Source organism: Antechinus flavipes, chromosome X, assembly GCF_016432865.1.
Source record: "Antechinus flavipes isolate AdamAnt ecotype Samford, QLD, Australia chromosome X, AdamAnt_v2, whole genome shotgun sequence".
Classification (NCBI taxonomy): domain Eukaryota; kingdom Metazoa; phylum Chordata; class Mammalia; order Dasyuromorphia; family Dasyuridae; genus Antechinus; species Antechinus flavipes.
In genome coordinates, this window is record NC_067404.1 from 6,886,051 (window position 1) to 6,907,135 (window position 21,085).

At 50.6% G+C, this 21,085-nt stretch overlaps 1 protein-coding gene across 1 annotated transcript; it reads right to left on the reverse strand.

The window, feature by feature from the left end:
* Positions 1–3,124: 3,124 nt before the first annotated feature.
* On the reverse strand, positions 3,125–18,858 carry LOC127542339 (dynamin-1-like protein). Its single transcript, XM_051967827.1, has 12 exons — positions 18,719–18,858; positions 17,558–17,705; positions 17,005–17,051; positions 16,514–16,600; positions 15,115–15,277; positions 14,338–14,458; positions 7,468–7,599; positions 7,170–7,376; positions 5,749–5,869; positions 4,360–4,515; positions 3,946–4,035; positions 3,125–3,283 (listed from the first exon to the last, which is right to left on the reverse strand). Exons 1-12 carry the CDS (start codon positions 18,818–18,820, stop codon positions 3,125–3,127), a joined length of 1,533 nt encoding a protein of 510 aa, XP_051823787.1. The 5' UTR covers positions 18,821–18,858.
* Between the last annotated feature and the right edge of the window lie 2,227 nt (positions 18,859–21,085).

The window sequence follows — 21,085 nt, forward strand, 5'->3', positions numbered from 1 at the left end:
CAACGTCTCAGCCCCCACTTTTCCCACCTTACCTCCGTGCTCCGCGTAGCCTATAGCAGCACTTGCCACCGCACGCAAACGTTGTACGTCCATGTTCGTGAACGCGGAAATGCCTTAACCGATCACAATCTGGTTGTTACTCCCACCCCTCCCTCTGCTTGGCAAGCCCACGCCCGGTCCTTCAGCTTTACTGTGCTCTTCACTCCCTCCGACCCTCAGTTCGCTGCCCACTCATCGCCCCTGCAGGCTAAACTTGGCTCTCTTCCCCATCTTGACCTTTTGGTGAAGGAGTTCAAGTCCACACGCTCCTCTGGAGCCTCGGGCCCCTTTACCCGATCATTGCTCTTGTCCTGCCGAGCCTCGGCCCTGGCGTGCCCGCTTCCCTCAGCTCACGCTTTGCTTCTACTCAAAGGGGCCGAACGAAGCCAGAGAGCCACACCACCAGCGGGCGGGGGCCATTCAAGTTTACCTTATGTGATCTCAACTGGGCCCTCCCCACAGCAAGGAGATGCTTTTGCATCTTCCCCAGGGGCTCCTTCACCCAGTCGCCCAAGCAGCCTTTGCTGCACAACTTTTCCCCCTTCCTCGAACCTCCGTGCCCTTCTCCCCTTGCTCTCCGCTTCTGGAACCCTTGCCTGATACGTCACCGAAACAACTGCCTTCACCCCGACAGCCCCCTCTCCTCTCGCCCCTCAGACGCCATCAGAGATTATCTCCTCCGCTTTGTCCCACGGAAGCGGTGGCCCTTCTTGGCAAGGCAAGCGTCTGTACATGCAGAGGTCACGCCATCCCCGGCCGTCCCGTCTTCTCCCACACACGGGTTCCTCTATCACCCGTCCCTCTCATTTGCCAGTCTCCCCCTGCCCACTGGCCGCTTCCCTATCACTACAGAAATGTCTCTTCCTGAAAATCCTTCCCTTGGTCCCTCCCCTCGGGCCATCGTCCTTGCACCTCTCCTCCCCCTTTCTGCCGAAGTCTGTGGAAGCCATCGACACTTGGTGTCTGCACTTGCTTTCCTCTCACTCTCAGTTCTACAGTCTGGCTTCTGACCTCGTCACTGCACTGAAACCGCTTCCTCCAAAGGTACCAATGTCCCAGTGAATGGCAGGGACCCCGTCAGGTCATTTTTGTACAGAAACAAGGGCCGCGTCCTATCGTCCGTAAGTCCTTTGGAAAGGTGGGCCCTGTAGTCGGGCAGATTCACGTCCGTCAGAGCCTGGGGGAGAGAGCTTGCGGGGGCCCGAGAAGCTCAGCACTGGCCGCTTTTGCTTTCTCTACCAACAAATCTCTCTCCCTGGTCAGGGTTAGGAATGTCTCGTTAAAACGTACAAGCAGCCTCTTGTACCGACCGAGCATGGGGTCTGTGCTGGGGAGGGCTAGATGGGGATTGCCTCCTGGGTCATTCAGTCAGCGTATTAGTAAGGCCGATGCATTGCATGTGGGCTTTTGATCCCGGCAACGACGCTTTCCGGGATGCGGGCAGATGGCTCCCTGGGTCAATGTGAGCAATGAGTAAGAGACCCACGGAAGGGGATGAGCCAGGAAGCTGAACTGGCCCCCAGACCTCCAAGTCAGGAGTCCCATCCCCCGGTGGGGCTCCCCCTCCTGAAAGGAAGCAGGCACTTGGCGGGCAGCCCCCAAACAGTACATAGGCTCTGCAAGCCCAAGAGCAGAGGCTCTGCTTCTGGCTACCAGAGGCAACTGCAAGGAAAGCTGAGCAGAGTAAGGAGATCAGAGGCAAAGAGTAGGGACCCAAAGTCAGGGGGCTGGAGTCTTTGGGGCCAAGACTTTCGCAACAGTTAGGAAGCAAAAGCCTCTGCTTGATCTGGGAGCTACTGTCTTGGGGTCCTGTGTGAGGCAGTCCAGCTTTACTGAGGAACAACTGCACAAATGGAAGCCAGTGACCTAGGTCTCAGCAGTCGCTTAGTTTAAGGCCCCGACTTATGCAGTCACGTGTGGTAGAAGTTACTTTCAAGCCCAGACAGAACTTTCCAGTCCCCGAAGCGAAGCCGCCATCCCCGCTGAAGACAAACGCCACTCACCACATCGAGGAAGTTGATGGCACGTATCCGGCTGGGGACAGGGGAGACACGTGACTGGGGCGGGGATCTGATGCTCTCCCTCTCCTTGGGAACAGGGTCATCCCCGACCCCGTCGCTCTTCCAGCGTCTAGCACCGTTTGCCTGGTAGGCGTCACTCTGGCCAGGATGAAGGGGAGGGAAAAGGACAGGATGTGGTGATATTCCCTATTCGTGCCCGTCCCCGAGGTGGGCAGCGTGTCGGAGCGAGGCGCGTGGAGAAACCTTACTTTCACAGCCTGGTGGAAGTTCTAAAACAGAGGGTGGGACGGGGACGTGAAAGATGCCCCCTCACGTCCCCGAAAGAAGGGAAACCTTGAGCTACCAACTCTCTCCTGAGGGGTCACAAACCAGCATTGTCTCTCATTGTGCAAGGCAGAATAACCCGTCAGAGAGGGAGAATGTGCTTCTGGGACCATTGGGCAGAAGGGATTTTAGAGGCTGCAAAAAGTGGCCTCCGTTCTAGCCCAAGCAGAAGTTGGCACCCCCTTCAATGACCTTCATGTATCCACAGCGTTCCCATCATGCATTGTACCATCCCTCTTCCTTCCCTGACCCGTTCTTCAACCTGAGCAATGGCTCCGCTTTGAGTTTGTCTCTACATGAAAGCATGGGCACACCATAATTTACACGAAGGCCGAGCAGCTGGGTCTCAGAAGGGGGATGTCAGAAAAACCTCATATGCCCAGCAAAGGGGCGACCCAGGGAGGGAGTCGGGAGCTTCCTCAGCGTATCCAAGTACGGGGATCCCGTGGCCAAGCCTCGACCAGACCGAGCTGAGCCAGTGCAGCGGGAAGACCTCCCCCTCCCGGTTGCCCTTTGGGCCCGGCCCCTCTTCAGAGGCTCCCAGGGTTTGAAGCCTGGGAGTGCCCTTCCTTAGAGGAGCACGGGGCTCAATTCCCCTCATCTGAGAGGAGGAAACAGGGCCAGAGGCCGCAGCTGAACTCAGATCCTCTGACTTCAACTTCAGCCCTCGGCCTGGCCCGCCACAAGGCCGCTCTGCATCGTCACTGGCACCCGTGTCACCGGGACGGCGGGAAGGGCGACTACCGGGGACTCAGTCCAGGGACCAGATGAGGGCTTGCCGGGCGACCTCCCCCAAGTACCTTGTTGCCGCTGATGGACGAAGAGACAAAAGTCATGTCGGCCAAATCTGGGTGCTTGGTGTTGATGTAGGCTAACTCAATTGCCATGAGGTTGTGAACCTACAAGAGAAGGCAATGAGGTCGCAGGAGCTGTCCCGTCTCACTCGTTCCCCCCTCCCCTTTCTACTGGCTCGTTGGGTCGGGGGAACAGAGGCGGGAGCCACGTCGAGTGGCTGGGCCAGGGGCAGCCGCAGTCAAATCGGTGATGTTTGGGTTCCCCGACGACTCCTCCGTCATGCTCTCATCCCTTTCTCTCTGGACCGAACACGATCCCGTCCTCGTCCTGTTTGGCCTCCTCCCCCTAAGGACCCGCCCTCCTGCTGGGGGGTCTGAGACCAGAGGCTTAGCCAGGAGGAGCACGGTCTCCTGGGTATTTGTTCACTCAACCATTTGCCGGGCACAGCCTATCCGCCAGGATCAGTGGGGCTCGCCCTGGAAATGATCCTGGCAGAGGCTCGGCCGGCTTTTTGTCCCTTCCACTCCTAGCTAAAGAGCTACACCAGCCTCTGCCCGGCCCTGTCCCTGCTTTCTCCCTTCCCCTTCCTTCCCCTGGGAAACCTTTAAACCGGCTGCTAGCTTTGCCGCCAACCACTCGTCCAGGGTATTAGCAGGTTGGGCAGACCGGAGGATTTTGGCTCAGCATTTCCTCTGGACCCCGGGCCCAAGTGGGCGTCATTTTCCCCGAGGGCCGTTGTTTCCCAGAACGCCGCCTCGGTTATTACCATTTCATTGGTTATGGGTAACCTCTTTCTCAGGAGCCCGGTCACGACCTCCACGATGGCCTCATGTAGCTTGGGAAAGCGCAGCAGCTCCTGAGAAGGGCCAAGCTCATCAGACTCAGGCTCTGGGAGCCAGGCTGCTTCCTCCCTCCCTCCCACCCCAGCCCGAGGCCCCACCCCCTTCTCCAAGCAGAGTCAGAGGACTGGCTCCTGCTCTGGACCCCTCCCCTTCTCTCTCCTCTGTCCCCTCACCCGGCCAGTTTCTTTAAATTTAATAATTCCTTTTCCTTTTCAAAGCACATGCAGAGAGTTCTCGACATTCCCCGCTGCAAAACCTTGAGTTCAGCTTATTCTCCCTTCCCTGCACGCCCTGCCTTAGACGGCAAATAATCCAGGACAGGGTCACCCTGGCCGCACCTTGGTATTATAAGTGGAACAGTGCTGGATGACCCTCTGAAGCTCCTCGTGCACCAGCTCCACGCAGCGAAGGCTAGGCTCCTCCAGCCTCTTAATCTGTCTCTTCACTAGCAGCTCAAAGGAGACCTCTGGGATGAAGAGCGCTGGCCGAGGGCCCTGGGTGGGGAAAGCAGCCCGGGAGGCTCAGCTTCAGGACCCCTGGGTCTGGAGGAAGCTGGGGAACCCCGGCGTGGCCCTGCCAACCTTGGAGCGGGAGCTCCCCAGGCCCATTCTCTGCCAGGGAGAGCAGTGAGTGAACAAGATGGGAAGAGGGCGGGCAGGATACTGGGGCTTTAGCTTCTCCTTTTCAGCTTCTGATTCCAACATCCTAAAATGCTTCGGGGGGAGGTGGGGTTCGGGGGGTGGGGTTCAGCACAACCAGACTAGGGGCTCAGCTTGACTCCTGCCCTTCCCGGGCTCCCCCTCAGCTTGAAGGCCAAGGCTCCAGGCGAAGGGCTTTCAATGAGCACCACCTCTTGTCTCATGGGAAACGGTTCCTCCCACTCCCCTGAAACTTAACTTTCTAGCCAGCTGGTCCCCTTGCCCTCCCCTGCCCCCGACTAATGCTCTGCCAGGGTCCTAGCCTTCTATGAATGGGATCACTTCTATCAGGGTTGTTCTGCCTGCAACTCCAGAGTGAAGGCCACGGCCACAGACATGATACAAAGACGACGACTTGAATGGGAACTTCTCTGGGTGAGCCGCGGCACAGACTCCCCGAGCCGGCCTTGTCTTGGCTCGGTGGTGGAGCCCTCTTTCTGAGCTGCTTTGGAGCCGTGTTAGGGACCCAAGGCAGAAAGCAGCCTCATTCCTGCCTGGCGTCCTCGCCAACGGGGTCGCTTGTCCGTTCTCCCCGGGCCTACCACAGTGCCTGCCCTGCTTGGAGCCGACCAGGGGTGGATGGTTCACAGCAGCTGATTCACAGCCCCAGAGGGGTCCTGATCCTCAGGCTGACATTCTCCTCCTGCCTGTTTCCAAGAATTCCCCGCCTCGGCCCTCTCCCCCAAAGGCCCAAGGCCTGCTCCCCAGAAAAGCCTCTCAAAATAATTCAGTGCAAGCAGGCAAGGTTCTTCTCAGAGAAGAGGCCCCAGAGAGGGTCTGGCCAGAGTAAGACAGCTGCTGCCAATGGGCAGCAGGACTTGGGTTCTAAACCCTGCGCAGCCACCGACCAGCTGTGTAACCTCAGACAAACGTCTTCCCAGAACTGGGCCTCGGTTCCTTTGGCTGACCACAGCCTGCTGATCGAGGGATGTTTTCCCCAAAAGGTGAGACAGATCATCAGAAGCAACACCAAATCGGGGAGGGATGGGTGGGAATGGGGAGCGAGGCTGTGAAGGGGGGATCTGCTACCGTGGCATTTCGGATGGCGGTCAAGATGTCCAGGATGGTGAGTCCAGCCAGGGGATCGATGGATTCTAGAGTCCGGCAGAAGGTCTCGTGAAAGATGTAGCATATGCGAGCACCCCCACAGCTGGGGGGATGAGAAGGAAGCATCAGGGAGGCCCCGGGCCCAGGGCCCTTCCCAACCCTCAGCCTCCCCTATCCCTTGCCTCAGGCCAAAGGCAGACACAGAAACAGAAAGAGCACTGGAGAAACAGATAAAAGCACAGACAAGGGATGGCTGGTCAAGATTCTGGGCCTTCTCCTACTTGGACAAACCACTCCGTGTGAAGTTTCTCCAGCAAGCCATTTGCCTTGCTGGGGCCTTAGTTTCCTTATTTCCCAAAAACAAAGTGCCTAGGTCCTCTTTAAGGACCTTTTCCAGCTCTTCCCCTTTCCCATCTTCCAGCTCTTTCCATTTCCCATCTTCCAGCTCTTCCCATTTCCCGGGCTCCATGAAGCATCAGGAAGCAGCGAAGGGGTGCTGCAGTGGATAGAGAGCTGGGCCTGGAGTCAGCAAGTCCCGAGTTCAAATCTGGCCTCAGACCCTTACTGGCTGTGGGACCCTGAGCGTGATTTCACCCACTTGGTCTTAATCCCCTGGAGAAGGAAATGTCCAACCCCTCGCTCATTTTGCCAAGAGGAGCCCACGGACGGCACTGGTGTGCTGCGGGCCAGACAATCGCAGACAGCGCTCACAGCTGAACTACAAGCGTCAAGTCACATTCACACAAGATGAGAGAGAGGCTCGTGCCTGAAGTTTCCCGAGCTTCCTTCCAGCTGGGCCCCCATGCTCCCACGTCACAGCTGCTAAGTTAGGCCTTGCTCTTCAGCGTACCTCACGTCTCCTCTCCTACACCTGGTAGCTGCCTGATCAGGTCTAGGCTCGTCCCTCCCCTCCCCAATCAGAACTGCAGCCCTTTGAGCTGGCCTGTTTTTTTGGTTTCTGTGTTTACTAAGGCTGTAGCACTGTGCCTGGCACCCAGGAAACCCTTAATAATCAAGTCCTTGGTGACCTATCAATTGCTATTTGGGCTTTTTGGAGAATGACCCCCAGACTTTGGAGGGAAGAGTGGCCCAGCAGCCTTCTCAGACCAGAAGCACTGGGGGAGAGGGGTCTCACATCCCAAATTCAACCCTCCCAAAAACTCTCCCCCACCATGGAGTTTTTTGGGTTCAGTCATTTCCCATGGCCAACTTCATCATCTCGGGGTTTTCTGGGAAGTCTGGAGGTAAATCACAACCGCTTTATGTTATCCAAAGCCGCTGCCCAACTTCCAAATAACTGGCCCAAGCTCTTTCCTAACATCCTAACAATTCCCGGTCCCAGCGGCCCTTCTCGATTTGTATCTTCTGCTCCCTCCCCCAAACCGAACCTTCCCGAAACTCACAGTTCTGAGGTCTCGATGTTCTTTGCTGTTCCTTCAATGGTGTTGCAGTATTCGGTGGCAAACTTGGTGATGATCTGCAGCAGAGTGGCGTTCTGGTCTTGAACAGGCTGCCCATAGCTTTGCAGCATTGACTGGTACTGGGCTGTCAGCACATTCACACGGGTCTTTAGTTCAGGCAGGCAGTCTCGGATGTGGTGCATGAAAAGCCTAAGGCACGGAGCACAAGGACCAAGCCCAAGTGACTCCTGGGAACTCTTCAGCTCTACCCCCGGCCTGCCCCAACCAGCCCTCACGGCACCTGTTCAGTGTCTTGGCAAGAAAGGGTGTTCCATTCTGGCTGGCCAGGGACGGGTATTTCTTCTGCAAGAAGACCTGCTCATCACACAGAACCTCACTGATGCTTTTGTGGGTGTGGAGATCTTGTTGGTTCCTGTGAAAAGGATCAAGTTTCAGTCTCAGATCATGCAGGTCAGTAATAGAGTATGGAAACGAGATTCTGAGGAATAGGAGGAAGTGTGGAAATAACAGCTTACTGTGTCTATACAACACTTGCTTCATTAAAAATATACTTTTTCCTGGAGCTATTAATGAATTTGTAAAGGAATCCCATTTTACAACAAACTGGGAAAGCATTTTTACAGTCAAAGGTTCTGATAAAGGCCTCATCTCCAAAATGTATAGAGAAATGACTCTAATTTATAAGAAACCAAGCCATTCTCCAATTGATAAATGGTCAAAAGATATGAACAGACAACTTTCAGACGAAGAAATTGAAACTATTTCTGGTCATATGAAAAGATGCTCCAAGTCATTATTAATCAGAGAAATGCAAATTAAGACAACTCTGAGATACCACTACACACTTGTCAGATTGGCTAAGATGACAGGAAAAGATAATGATGAATGTTGGAGGGGATGTGGGAAAACTGGGATATGGTTGGTGGAGTTGCGAATGAATCCAACCATTCTGGAGAGCAATCTGGAATTATGCCCAAAAAGTTATCAAACTGTGTATACCCTTTGATCCAGCAGTGTTACTACTTGGGCTTATACCCCAAAGAGATACTACAGAAGGTAAAGGGACATGTATGTGCCAAAATGTTTGTAGCAGCCCTGTTTGTAGTGGCTAGAAACTGGAAATTGAATGGATGCCCATCAATTGGAGAATGGTGGTAAATTGTGGTATATGAATGTTATGGAATATTATTGTTGTGTAAGAAATGACCAGCAGGATGAATACAGAGAGGCCTGGAGAGACATGAACTGATGCTGAGTGAAATGAACAGAACCAGGAGCTCATTAAACATTTCAACAACGATACTGTTATGAGGATGCATTCAGATGCAAGCGGATTTCTTTGACAAAGAGAAAATCTAACTCCAATTGATCAGGGATGGACAGAAGCAGCTACACCCAAAGAAAGAACACTGGGAAATGAATGTAAACTGTTTGCATTTTTGTTTTTCTTCCCAGGTTATTTCTACCTTCTGTATCTAAGATATACTGTGATATATATAACATGTATAGGACTGCTTTCCATCAGGGGGAGGAGGTGGAGGGAGGGAGGAGAAAAATCAGAACAAAAGTGAGTGCAAGGGATAATGTTGTAAAAAATTACCCTCACATGGATTCTTTCAGTAAAAAGTTATTTTAAAAAAATTTTTAAAAAGTAAAAAGGTACAAACACACACACACACACACAAAATGACCAGCAGGATGATTTCAGAGAGGCTTGGAGAGACTTACATGAAATGATGCTGAGTGAAATGAACAGAACCAGGAGATCATTATATACTTCAATAACGATACTGTATGAGGATGTTTTCTGTTGGAAGAGGATTTCTTTGATAAAGAGAAGATCTAATTCAGTTCCAGTTGATCAAGGATGGACAGAATCAGCTACACCCAGAGAAAGAACACTGGGAAATGAATGTGGACTACTTGCATTTTTGTTTTTCTTCCCAGGTTATTTTTACCTTCTGAATCCAATTCTCCCTGTGCAACAAGAGAGCTGTTCGGTTCTGGACACATATATTATATCTAGGATATACTTTGCCATATTTAACATGTATAGGACTGTTTGCCATCTCGAGGAGGGGGTGGAGGGAGGGAAGGGTAGAGTCGGAACAGAAGTGAGTGCAAGAGATCATGTCGTAAAAAAATTATCCATGTATATGTACTGTAAATAAAATGTTATATTAATAAAAAGAAATGCTCCTCAGGCAAAGTAGGAGGAAGAGTAGTGCATAAGACCTTGCTTGCTCTCAGTTTTCAACAAATTCTGTTTCCCTTTCTCACTGCCTCATGGATAATCTCTTTGTACACACAGGAGACCCACTGGTGGTAGACTGTTTTTTGGGTTACGCTTGGCTTTATTAAACCAAATGCTCTTGGACAGTCAGCAAGAAGCTGTCACTTTCTCAACCACTGCCTTCTGCTGCATTTGACCAGCCTCTTCTGAATATTCTCTCCCCTCTCTGGTGACCTCCCTACCTGTCTGACCACGCATTCAGTCTCCCTTGCTGGCTCCTCATCTTTATCTCATCCCCAATGATTGAGAAGTCCTCAAAGACTTCCTCAGTGATCTCCTCAACTTGTGCATTTCTTTTCTTTCTTTCTTTTTTTGGACGTCCCAGTTAAACAACATAATAGAGAGCTAATTATTGTAAAAATAACATAATTGACATTTAGAGTCAAAATTCAATTTTCATAAAGGAGACAACTTTCTGTAATATATGAACAGAGCCTGATTCAAATTAATTTCATTCAAAGCATAAAAATGACTTCTAGAGACACTGTGTTAGGGAACTCAAAGGCAAAAATGAAAAAAGTTCATGTCCTCCAGGAGTTCACATTCCTTTGATATAGGCAAGTAAAACCTTTGTTCAATATTGTTTCTTTGCAAATTTGATGGATCAACAAATGTTCAGAAAATATATACTAGGTGTAGAGTTCTATGCAAAGTGTTAGAATCCACAATTTGAAGATATTAAATTATTTTCCAATTGCATGTAAAAATGGCATGTAAAATGATCAGTTACATGTCAAAAACTTTGAATATTCTCTTTTTAAAATCCTGAGATCCAAATCTCTTCCTTCTCTCTCCCCCAATTGAAAAGACAAGCAATTTGCTACAGGTTATAATTGTGCACTCATATGAATATTTTTCTATTAATCATGTGAAAGAAAACTAGTCAAAAACCCAACATCAACCAAGAAAAATTAAGAAAACTTAAAAAATAGGCTTCTATCAGCCTTCTATCCATTCTTTCTTGGGGTGTTCTCCCATGTATTTAACCATCAGCTCTAAGGAGATGACTTCCAGATCAACATATGGGGTCTCAGTCCCCTGAACTTCGGTCCTTCATTGCCTAAAAAACATTCCAAGCTGGTGTGAACCAGAGACATTTCAGACTCAGCAAGTCCACAAGCGAAATTCCAATTTTTCCTTTGAAGCCCGATGAAAATCTCTTTATACACATGGGGGACACATTGTGGTGGACTGTGTTTTGGGTTGAACTTGGCTCTGCTAAACCAAAAGTCACCCAAATTAGTATGTATTTAAATGTTCTAAATTTATTCTTTTTGTGTTTATTTTGTAGACAGGCATTGGTGCACTGGTTCCTGGTTAGAAGATGACACCATAAAGAGTCGGAACTGTTTTTTTGTGGTTACAACTCCAGCACTGGAAGGAGATTTTTAATAATTATTAAAGGGGCCAGAGTCAAGATAGCAGAGTAGCTGGAGCATTTGAGCTGAACTCTCCCAACATTCCCCTCTAAACAACTTTAAAGTAATGTGTCAAATAGACTTCTACAGTGGCAGAACCAACCCAAAGCCTGTGAGATCATTTTCTAACCTAGAATAATATACAAAGACAGAAAGAGGTCGACCCTGGGGTGGGGCTGGCAGAACAACAATGGCAGTAGAATCAGGAGCCCTCACTGCCTATAGATTGTAGAGGGACTGACACCTGGTGAGAAAGAGATCCGAGAGCATGCCTGTGCTAACATTGGGCACAGGACTGGGTGCCCTTTGGCAGCTCCATGGCCAACTCTGCACTTTCACATTTGAATTTAGAGCAGAGAAGAGTGCTTGCAGTCCGTCACAAGAAGATAGGGCCCTGCCTAAGTACGAGTCAGAGGTTCAGGGAGGAGAGAAGCTGTGCCTGCAAGAGAGTAGGGGCCAACGTCGGTAAGGACCAAGCACAGATTGGGGGAGCAGACTTGACCTCTCCTGGGTCATGACTCCTTGGAAGTACAGAAGCCTTACAGGCTCCCCCACTAGCTGTGAACCCAGCAGGACACAACAGCATGAAGCCTGCTTAGAATAGTAACATCCTCTAACACCCCACAGGTAAGCGGAACCCAACTCCAACATAAAATCTGAAGAAATTCAATTAATTCTGCATCACCTGCTTAGTAATCCTACTTTCAGTTAACTCATTTTGTCCTATATCTGCCTAAATCATGTTTTTGTGTTTCTGCTCTTAGTTCAGAGTCAGCTAATCTGGAATGAATGAAGTTTAGAAAGGCGGTTCTACTAATCATTATTCTTAAGAGAGGGATACAAGTGGACACCAAGAAGTTTGGTCCATTATCTTTAACTTTGCAGGTGGAATGAAACAATGAACGTTTCTTAGGCACGGGAGTTTAGCTTCCCTCTGAGTTAGTTTTAAGGTATAATTAATGGGAAAAATTGTTGTCCACCATGTCTTCAGCTCCTAGGGAAATACCGAGACATCTGGTGTTATTTTTAAGTTCTGAAGCTAGCTCTAAGAGATATACTCTCCACCTTTGCCGGTTCTTGTACAATTAGGGATGGTACTCTCTTCCTTCTTGGAGGTCGGGGGGGGGGTCTCCCATCCCTGTTTCACTATCAATATTCTCAATGTACAGATGGACACCATAAATCAATGAAACATTCCTCTAAGACAAAAAGGTGGGCTGCTCAAAAATGAAGAAGGAAACTGAGGGGAAATTTTACAGCACTTCCCTGATAAAGGCATCATTTTTCAGATAGGAACTAAATCAAATTTATAAAAAGAAGAACCATTTCTCAGTCGATAAATGGTCAAAGGATGTGAGCAGGCAGTTTCAGAAGATGAAATCAAAGCTATCAATAATCGTAGACAAAAAAGTTCTAAATTACTACTCACTAGAGAAAGGCAAATTACAAGCACTCTGAGGTACACCTCACACCTACCAGACTTACATAACAGAAAAGGAAATAATAAATTTTGGAGGGAATGTGGAAAAATTGGGACACTAAGGCATTGCTGGTAGAGTTGTGAATTGGTCAGATCTTTCTGGAGAACAATGTGGAGTTATACCCAAAGAGTTATATAAGTGTGTACCCTTTGACCCAGCGATCCCAAAGAGATCCAAGAAAAAGCAAAGGGACCTGTATGTATAAAATATTTTTGGTATTGCTTTTTTTGTGGTGGCAAAGAACTGGAAACTGAGGAGATGCCCATCAACTGACAAATGAGTAAATAACTGGGGGCATATGATTGTGATGGAACATTACTGTGCTATTAGAAATAATGAGCAGGATGACCTGATGCAAAATGAAGTAAGCAGTACCAGGAGAATTTGGTTCTCAATTACAGCAGTATTGTAAGAATACGCAACTGTGAAAGATTTAGCTACTCTGATCGAGACAATAATTCAAGACAATTCCAAAGGACCCGTGTTGAAAATGGACAGACCTGGTGACCTTGGGAGTGCAGACTGAAGCACATTGTTTTTTACAACATGGCTAATATGGAAATAGCTTTTCATGACTTCACTTTGTGATGGGTATGGTATTTCTTGCCTTTTCAAAGGGTGGGAGAGGGGCTGGAGGAGTGAAAGGGGTGGAGGAATAAATATTATTATTTATTTGAAGGCAAAATTAAAAAAATGTTTTAAAAAAGCTTTTTGATTGATCACATGAAAAGACTATCCTTCCAAACTTTCTAGTTGCTCTGGATATTATCACTCTCATCCAAGTCAAAACCTCTGTTATTGATATCCTTTTTCTTTCCTCAGATCCCACATTCAAATCAACACTGAAGATTCTAGGAGCCTGACACTTTTTGCATCCATCCCCTTTACTTCCTTCATGGGCCCCATCAGCCCAGGCCCTCAATCACCTCTCCCTGACTCCTACAATACAGCAGGGCTCTCAACGTGACAATTCTCCCCCCTCCAACCCATTCTCATTTATGTACTATTTAAATTTCAGCAGTATCTCCTTTTTCCAGTTAATGGAAAGATAGTTTTCAATCTTCATTTTTCTAGGATTTTGAGCTGCCAATTGTTTTTCTCCCTTCTCTCTCCTCTAGACAGCAGGCCTGTACAATATTCTAGACATATTTCCATATTAGTCTTTAAACAGTTGCCAAAGGGATTTCCCCCTGCTTGATAAACTCTAGTAGTTCCCATTACCTTTCATGTTAAATACAAATTTGATTGCCATTGAGAGGCCTTCACAATCACGTTCCAGCTTTCATTTGCAGGCCTCCTGCACTGTCACTCGCCTTCCCACACATTATACTCTAGCCAAGTTGGAGAGGGCTTGCTGCTTGCTCCCCACTCCCCGTTCCATCTTTGCCCTTTGTGCCTTGCAAATGACTAGGACCTGTGCTTGGAAGGTTGCATCTCATCACGTCCTCCGCTTTATGCTTCCCCTGGCATCCTGCTGTTAGGAGGGTGTTCCTGGGGCTCCTCACCACCTCAAGCCCTCACGCTGCCCCTGCTAATGCCATCTGAGGTCACCTTCTATCTCCCCTGTTGGGTATCTCCTAAATCCGGGGTTACTTGACTGCTATCCCCCTCATCACATTGGGAGCTTGAGGGCAGCTACTGTTTTTGCAGATCTTGGGTTCTTGGTGTGAGAGAAACCTTGCGCCTCCTCCCAGTCCAGCCTCTGTCACTTACGGGTTTTACTTCTGCTTCTCACTGAGGAGATTACTCCCCCTGCTTTGGACTTTGGAGAAGAAGGGAACTCACCTCATTGGTGAACTCGCCAACACAATGTCCCCAAAGCCCTCAGAAGCTTATCTGTGTGTGAGTCAGTGGTTTCCGTCTCACTCGGTCCCCTTCTCCCGGCTCCGGTCTCCCCTCAGCCACCTCACTGCTGCCGGGCGCCTCTCAAGGGGGACGACTGAGAGGGCTCTACTCACCGATTCACCACCCCAATAATGCCCAGCTTCACGGGGACGACTCGGCCCGTCAGCACATCCATCGCGTCCGTCCCAGCATCCATGAGGTCCAGCTTAGTGATCACTGCCAAGGTTCTGCGTCCTAAGAAGTGGGAAGAGCCGAGATCGGCTTCAGACCAATAGCCCAAGGTCCAGAGAAAAGGTAGGGATATTGGGTGGCTTTTAGGGGGCCCTCCGTCCCATGCATGAGCTGGCTGGGGAGAACTGGACGTCCTCGGAACCGCAAAGTGGCCCTCACGTTACCTGCTCCCTCTCAGGCTAGGCCAGCTCTTGGGAGGGACGCGGTCAAGGGCTATGTTAGGGAGGGGGAGCGTGAGCAGAGTTCTTGGCCCCAAAGACAGGAGTCAACAGCCCTACGGGGGGAAAAGCAGTGGCTCCTCCCCTGGCGTCCTTTCCTAATAAGGATACTGATGCCGGGAAAGGAAAATTGCCGGCTCAGGGTGAGGCCTTCCATCACAAAGCTGAAAGAAGGCCTAAGTAGCCACCCAGGTCCAACACCACATTCTCTAAGGGAAATAAACCCAAACGCCTTCGTCAAGGCCATGCAGTTACTGGTCCAGCCAGGCGGCCTCCCTCCCAGCCCTGCTGGCCTCCCTCCCAGCACTGCCGGCCTCCCTCCCAGCCCTGCCGGCCTCCCTCCTAGCACTGCCGGCCTCCCTCCCAGCACTGCTGGCCTCCCTCCCAGCACTGCTGACCCTCCTCTGCATTTCTACCCAAACTCTCCCCGCATCCCCGTACCATCAGGATCCACCTCCCGGGCAAGTTTCAAGGATTCTGAAGTGGACATGTCTGTGTTGGCAGCAGTGACAGCCAGGATGAGGCAGCTGGGGTTAATGATGTAGGACAGGTTCAGGTCTCTGACCAGCATCTCGATGTCGGGGGGTTGGTCCCCCACGGGAACCTGGCAGCAGGAGACAAAGCTCAGAAAAAAGCCCCAGCTGCTCTCGCAACCCCCCCCCCCAGGCTCCCGGGATAGCCATGACCACCCAAAGGGGATGGGCAAGGGCAAGGGCAGCTGGGAAAGACCAGAGGTTGTACCTAAGCCCAGACTCAGACAGAACAATTTTCCCATTCTGGAGCTTTCTCAGGGGGACGGGGGAGGGAGAGAAAAAGGAATTAAACAATGTTGAATGCCCGGCAGGGAAGGCATTGTTAAGGCCACTCTAAGAAGGAAGGGGAGGAGAAAAAGACTATCATGGCTTCTGTCGTCTCTGCCCCAGTCAATCAGCCAACAAACATGGAGGGCCAGCTAGGTGGTCCAGTGGACGCAGGAGAGCTTGAGTTCCAGTCTGGTCTCAGATACTTGACCTGTACTAGCTGTGTCACCTTGGCCAAGTCATTTAACCCCAATGGCCTTACCATGGGAAGGAAGGAAGGAAGGAAGGAAGGAAGGAAGGAAGGAAGGAAGGAAGGAAGGAAGGAAGGAAGGAAGGAAAGAATAAAGGAAGGAAGGAACTTTTCGTAAGTGTCTACTATGTGCCAGGTACTATGCTAAGCTAGGAATACAAAAAGAGGCAAGAGGCAGGGTCTTCAAGGACTCAGAGTGTCATGGGAAAGACAACATGCAAACAAACAGACATTAAACACTGTGCATGCAGGAGACACAGATTTTCCACAAAGGAAAACCACCGGAATGAAGAGGAGATGCGGAAGACTTCCTAAATTCATCCCAGCCCAGATTAGAAGGGAAGCACAAGCTGGGAAACCATCTTACAGCCGGCATTTCTGATAAAGGCCTCATTGCTCAAATACAGAGAGAACCCAGTCGAATTTACTCAGATCCAAGCCATTCCCCAATTGATAAATGATCAAAGGCTATGAGTAGACAACATTCACGTAAAGAAATTTAAGCCATTTCTAGTCATATGCAAAAATGCTCTAAATCACTAGTGAATAGAGAAAGGCAAATTAAGACAACCCTGAGATACCACTTCACACCTCTCAGATTGGCTAACATGACAGGAAATGGTAATGATGAATGTGGGAGGGGATGCGGGAGAACTGGGACATTGATGCAGTGTTGGTGGAGTTGGGAACTGATCCAGTCTGAAGGGCAGGAGAGATGGGAGTTTGAGTCATTAGCAAAAAGAGGGTCATTAAACCTATGGGAACCAAAGAGATCCCCAAGAGAACATACCTTGGTCAATCCAGGCAAGTCAACCAGAGTCAAATTGAGGACTTTAGAGGAACAGATCGTCATGTACAATGGGGCAAGACTGATGGCCTGCGGGAGGAGAGTCAAGGTCAGGTCCACTGCACTTGGACAGGGTAGGAGCAAACCAGGGAAGGCTGTGCCTCCTGTGCTCACCTTATTAGTCCCGGTGATCCGCTCTGTCTCATTAGAAATTTCCTTTGGGATTTCATGAAAATTTGTAAATATCTGGAGAGGAAAAAGAATTATCCATTTGTAAAGGTTTTCAGTTAATGTCACTCAACAAGGATCATGGCCTCTGCCCCCTTCCAACCCCACCCCCCATCACTGGGCCCGGGCAGCATCACTCCTGGAAGTCCATGTAGCCAGACGGGTTGTGGGTGAGCCAGGAAACAGTGATGTGCAAAGGGAGAAGAGGAAGATTGCCAGCAATGATCCAGTCTGGCAAATGGGCTGAGCTGGAGGGGTTGGGATACCTTATGTTTGTTGTGCAGGAAAGTGGCCCATTCCTCTGCTTGGATATCTGTGGGGACAGGAGGAAAGGGGACGGTCAGCACCTCCCTTGCCATTACCAATCACCTCATAAGGGGAGGAGAATGGGATGAAGGGCCATTTGCCCAGGGCGGAGCCATTTCTATGCCCCCTCCAAGACACAGCATCACTGTGGCGTTCATGGTAAAAATACCACTATATGGCCGCCACCTCTGACTGCCTAAGGCACACGTGGAGGCCCCTATTGCTGGGGGAAGAGCAGAAAGGATGCTGCATCGGGAATCCCAGACCTGTGTTCAAATCCCTGCTCTGCAGCATCCTCTTTGTACTGGGGGAAGCCACTTACAAAGCCTGGAGCTCATCTGTAAAATAAGTACGGGGTCTTCCAGCTGTAAAGCTTGGAGCCTGCAGGGCTCGGGTGCAGGTCTCCTTCAGGAGGGACATCCTGGCTGGGTCAAGTCTCCAAGCCAGCAGGTGGCTGTGGCCCAGCTCTGCCCTTCTCTCCTACCCGCCCCCTGCCCCTTTCCCCATCCTCACATGTCTCCGGGGATGTTGCCTGACGCTCCTCCAGGGAGGCTACGTGCACCAGCTGAAGGATCAGGGGCCTGCGAGTCATGATTCCAGAACCCTTTGGAAGGAAGTCCCGGCCCACAATGCTTTCCAGAAGCGAGCTCTTTCCACTGCTCTGTAATCACAACAGGCCCGAAGGGGTGGCTCAGGGGCTTCTGGGAAGTAGCCTCCCGCGGCTCCTTCCCCTCTGAGCTTAGCCCAACCCATCACCCCTGACTCCCCAATCTCAAGGTAAATACAGGGCTGCAGTAGGGTACAGTGGGAGGAGTACGGGACTGCATTCGGGAGGTCAGGGTTCTCCCTCTGCCACTCTGGAGAACTTTCTCTGGGCCTCACTTTTCTCCCGTGGAAAGGAAGCTTGGTTCGGCTGGCCTGGCAGAGAAATGCCCCTCCCCTGGCTGAGGCCCCCCTGGGGGAGGCGCACTTTCCCCTACGGCCACCCTCAGAGTTCCCGGATTCCTTTGATTATGGCGGCCTCCCTGTGCATGCCCAGTAAGAGCTCCATCCCATACCCGTGGCTGAGGCCCACCTGATGGTGGCGCACTTTCCCCTACTGCCACCCTCAGAGTTCCCGGATTCCTTTGGTTATGGCGGCCTCCCTGCGCATGCCCAGTAAGAGCTCCATCCCATCCCACCTGATGGTGGCGCACTTTCCCCTACTGCCATCCTCAGAGTTCCCGGATTCCTTTGGTTATGGCGGCCTCCCTGCGCATGCCCAGGAAGAGCTCCATCCCATACCCGTGGCTGAGGCCCACCTGGTGGTGGCGCACTTTCCCGTACTGCCACCCTCAGAGTTCCCGGATTCCTTTGGTTATGGCGGCCTCCCTGCGCATGCCCAGTAAGAGCTCCATCCCATCCCACCTGGTGGTGGCGCACTTTCCCCTACAGCCCGTTCTCACGCCCTTATGGCGGCCACCTCTCTTGGGAATAGGGAGGGCCCCTGAGAGAAATCTAAGCTAGGTGGGAGGGGCCAATTTGAAGGCAACCCGCCCTGCAATGGAGGAAAGGAGAGGGAGAGATGAACCTCCTACTGTGTGGGGGAGAGGAAAAACTAGGCCTGAGGGGGTGGGGAGGGAGGACCTAGGCCCACAGCCCCTCCAGCCTCTACCCAGGGAGAGCAAGCAGTACCTGAGAGCCAAAGATCACAATCTGTGGGAGCTGGATGATCTCCCTGCCCACCACACTGAAGACCTCTTGTAGCTTGGTAATGACAGGGATTAGGGGCTCCATGGCGGTGGCCTAGAGGCGGGAAGCTGGGGGGCCTCCGATCTCCTCAGCAAATTTCTGAGGAGAAAAATATCAATTGAGCGAGATCCGAAGGGATCACATCGCCTCCCATGCGAGCAGAGGCAAGGCCGGGGGTGCTGTTGGCATAGTACCCCCCACCGCTGCCCCCAGCCCAGCCCAGCACCTACCGCCCTAAGCTCCGGGAAGTGCCCTCGCAGACTCACGCGGTGCCGGCCAGCCCCTCTACTTATACATCCACGACCCTATAAGGGTCTCTATCATTGGTGGAACTCCGCTTGTCCTTCCACAACCCTGTATGGGTCTCTGTCATTGGTGGAGCTTCCCTAGCCACACCCCCTGCAGTCCCTTTTGAAGGCCAGCGGGGGCGCTCTAGAGCAGAGCTTCTTGCGTTTTTTTCACACACGAGATTTTTAGCGACCCCATAGATACATAGATGTAGAAAAAGGCATTGAAATCAAACATCTCTTGATGCTGGATCACAAAGAAATCTATTTTGAAACCGTTCTTCGGTGGGGGACATATGTATAAAACTATTAAAGATGAAGGCAGATGTGCTTGCGAGGGAGAAGGACGTGAGGGTTTGCTTTTGCGTGAACAAGTCCGTCTCGGAGGGATATTTGATACGTTTTACTGTCCTTCCTGTCAGTCACAGGAGCTGTCTGGGGGCACCAGCCCCACGCTCGGAAGCTTTGCCCTGGAATATCCCCGCCAGGAAATAAGCCACAGCTTGAGCCTGGGCCCTGATTGGCCACGGGCTCTCCCTCTTTTTCCTCCGCCCCAGGCCCAGCATTTCTGCCTCCCGCGCAGCCCTTTCCCCCGCTAACCTCGCTGAGGCAGCTGCTTGTCCTGTGCCCGGAGCCGGGCCTCCTCTCAGCCAGGCCCGAATTCAAATCAGACACTAGACCTCGTTGGCTCGTTGACCTCTGGGGATCCCATGTACAGCCGGGCCGGCTAACCGCTTATTCTCTCTGTCTCTGTCTGTCTCTGTTCTGTCACAGCCTAACTAACTGGAAAATAGGTTTTTCCTGATGGCCCACGTATGACCCCTATCCAGTTACTGACTGTCTCGGGAATAGGGGAGGGGAGGGAGAGCATTTAAAACCCAAAATATTTTAAAACAGATGCTTATGATTGTGTTTCCTCATCACTGAGAAAAAACTCAACCCTTTTAAATTTGAAAATGAAACAGGGAAAACATAGAAGGAATAAAAGTTTGCCTCAGGATTAATGAAACCCAACAGAGGCCATTGTCCAAGAGCTTTCTCCTCTCTTCTTCATTTCAGAGGCTCCCCTGAGCCATTTCACATTGGGAGAAATGCTGAAAAGTTGCGTTTCCACCGTGTGGCAAGCTTTGGGGTCGTGTGGGATTGGGACAGTGGCTACCACTGACCAACGGGTTTTCAGCATGTGAGAGGTTAAGGAAGGTTAGGATTCACAGAACAGTTAAGTGATCCGTAGGAGCCTTGAGCCAACGAGAAATTGGGGGCTAGGAAGGCCCAGGTGCAGTCAGCACATCAGGAAGGGTCTGGTGGTTTTGAGAAAACCACAAAGTTAAGATAATAGCCCCTCCAGCCCAAAGTAGTTGGGGTCAGCGACCTGAATTGCTCAAACCACCGCTGTCCCTGCTTAATCGGCTAATGGAATATTAAACAACACACCCCAGAGGAGGAGTTTTCTGCCATTTTTGAACATGGGATGTATTTGGGGGGGGAGGGGCATGTTTTATACATATTAAGTGGGAACACGTACTGGGCATATCAGAAAGACTAACTCAATAAAAAGGACCCATCCGTTTTCTGAAGAGAGGAGCTGTGTCACAGCAGCAAGTATAGAGGTTCCCCCATTTCTGTACTCAGTGCTCCCTCTTCCCCAGGAAAAGTGTGGCTCTCTTCTGGCCAGAAATGTTAAGGTAGTTCCTTAAGATCCTTCTTTAGTCAGTTTTCCTTGAGATCTGATTCTCAGCATCAAGAGTTATTTCTAACACCATAAAGAGGTAGGCTCTTCTTCACAGGCTTTTAAAATCTTTTTCTTATTATTTTTCCAAGTTTGAGTTTCTAATTCTCAACTTCCTGGTACCCCATCCCACAGCCACTGGGAGGCCTGCAATGTGATCCCATTATTTATATGGAGAGAGACAGATATAACTATACAGAGGATACAAAACTCATTTCCTCATCCGGGATGTGTGTGTGTGGTGGGGGGGAAACAGGGAAAATAAAAGGGAAAAAATCCAGAAGCTTCAAACAG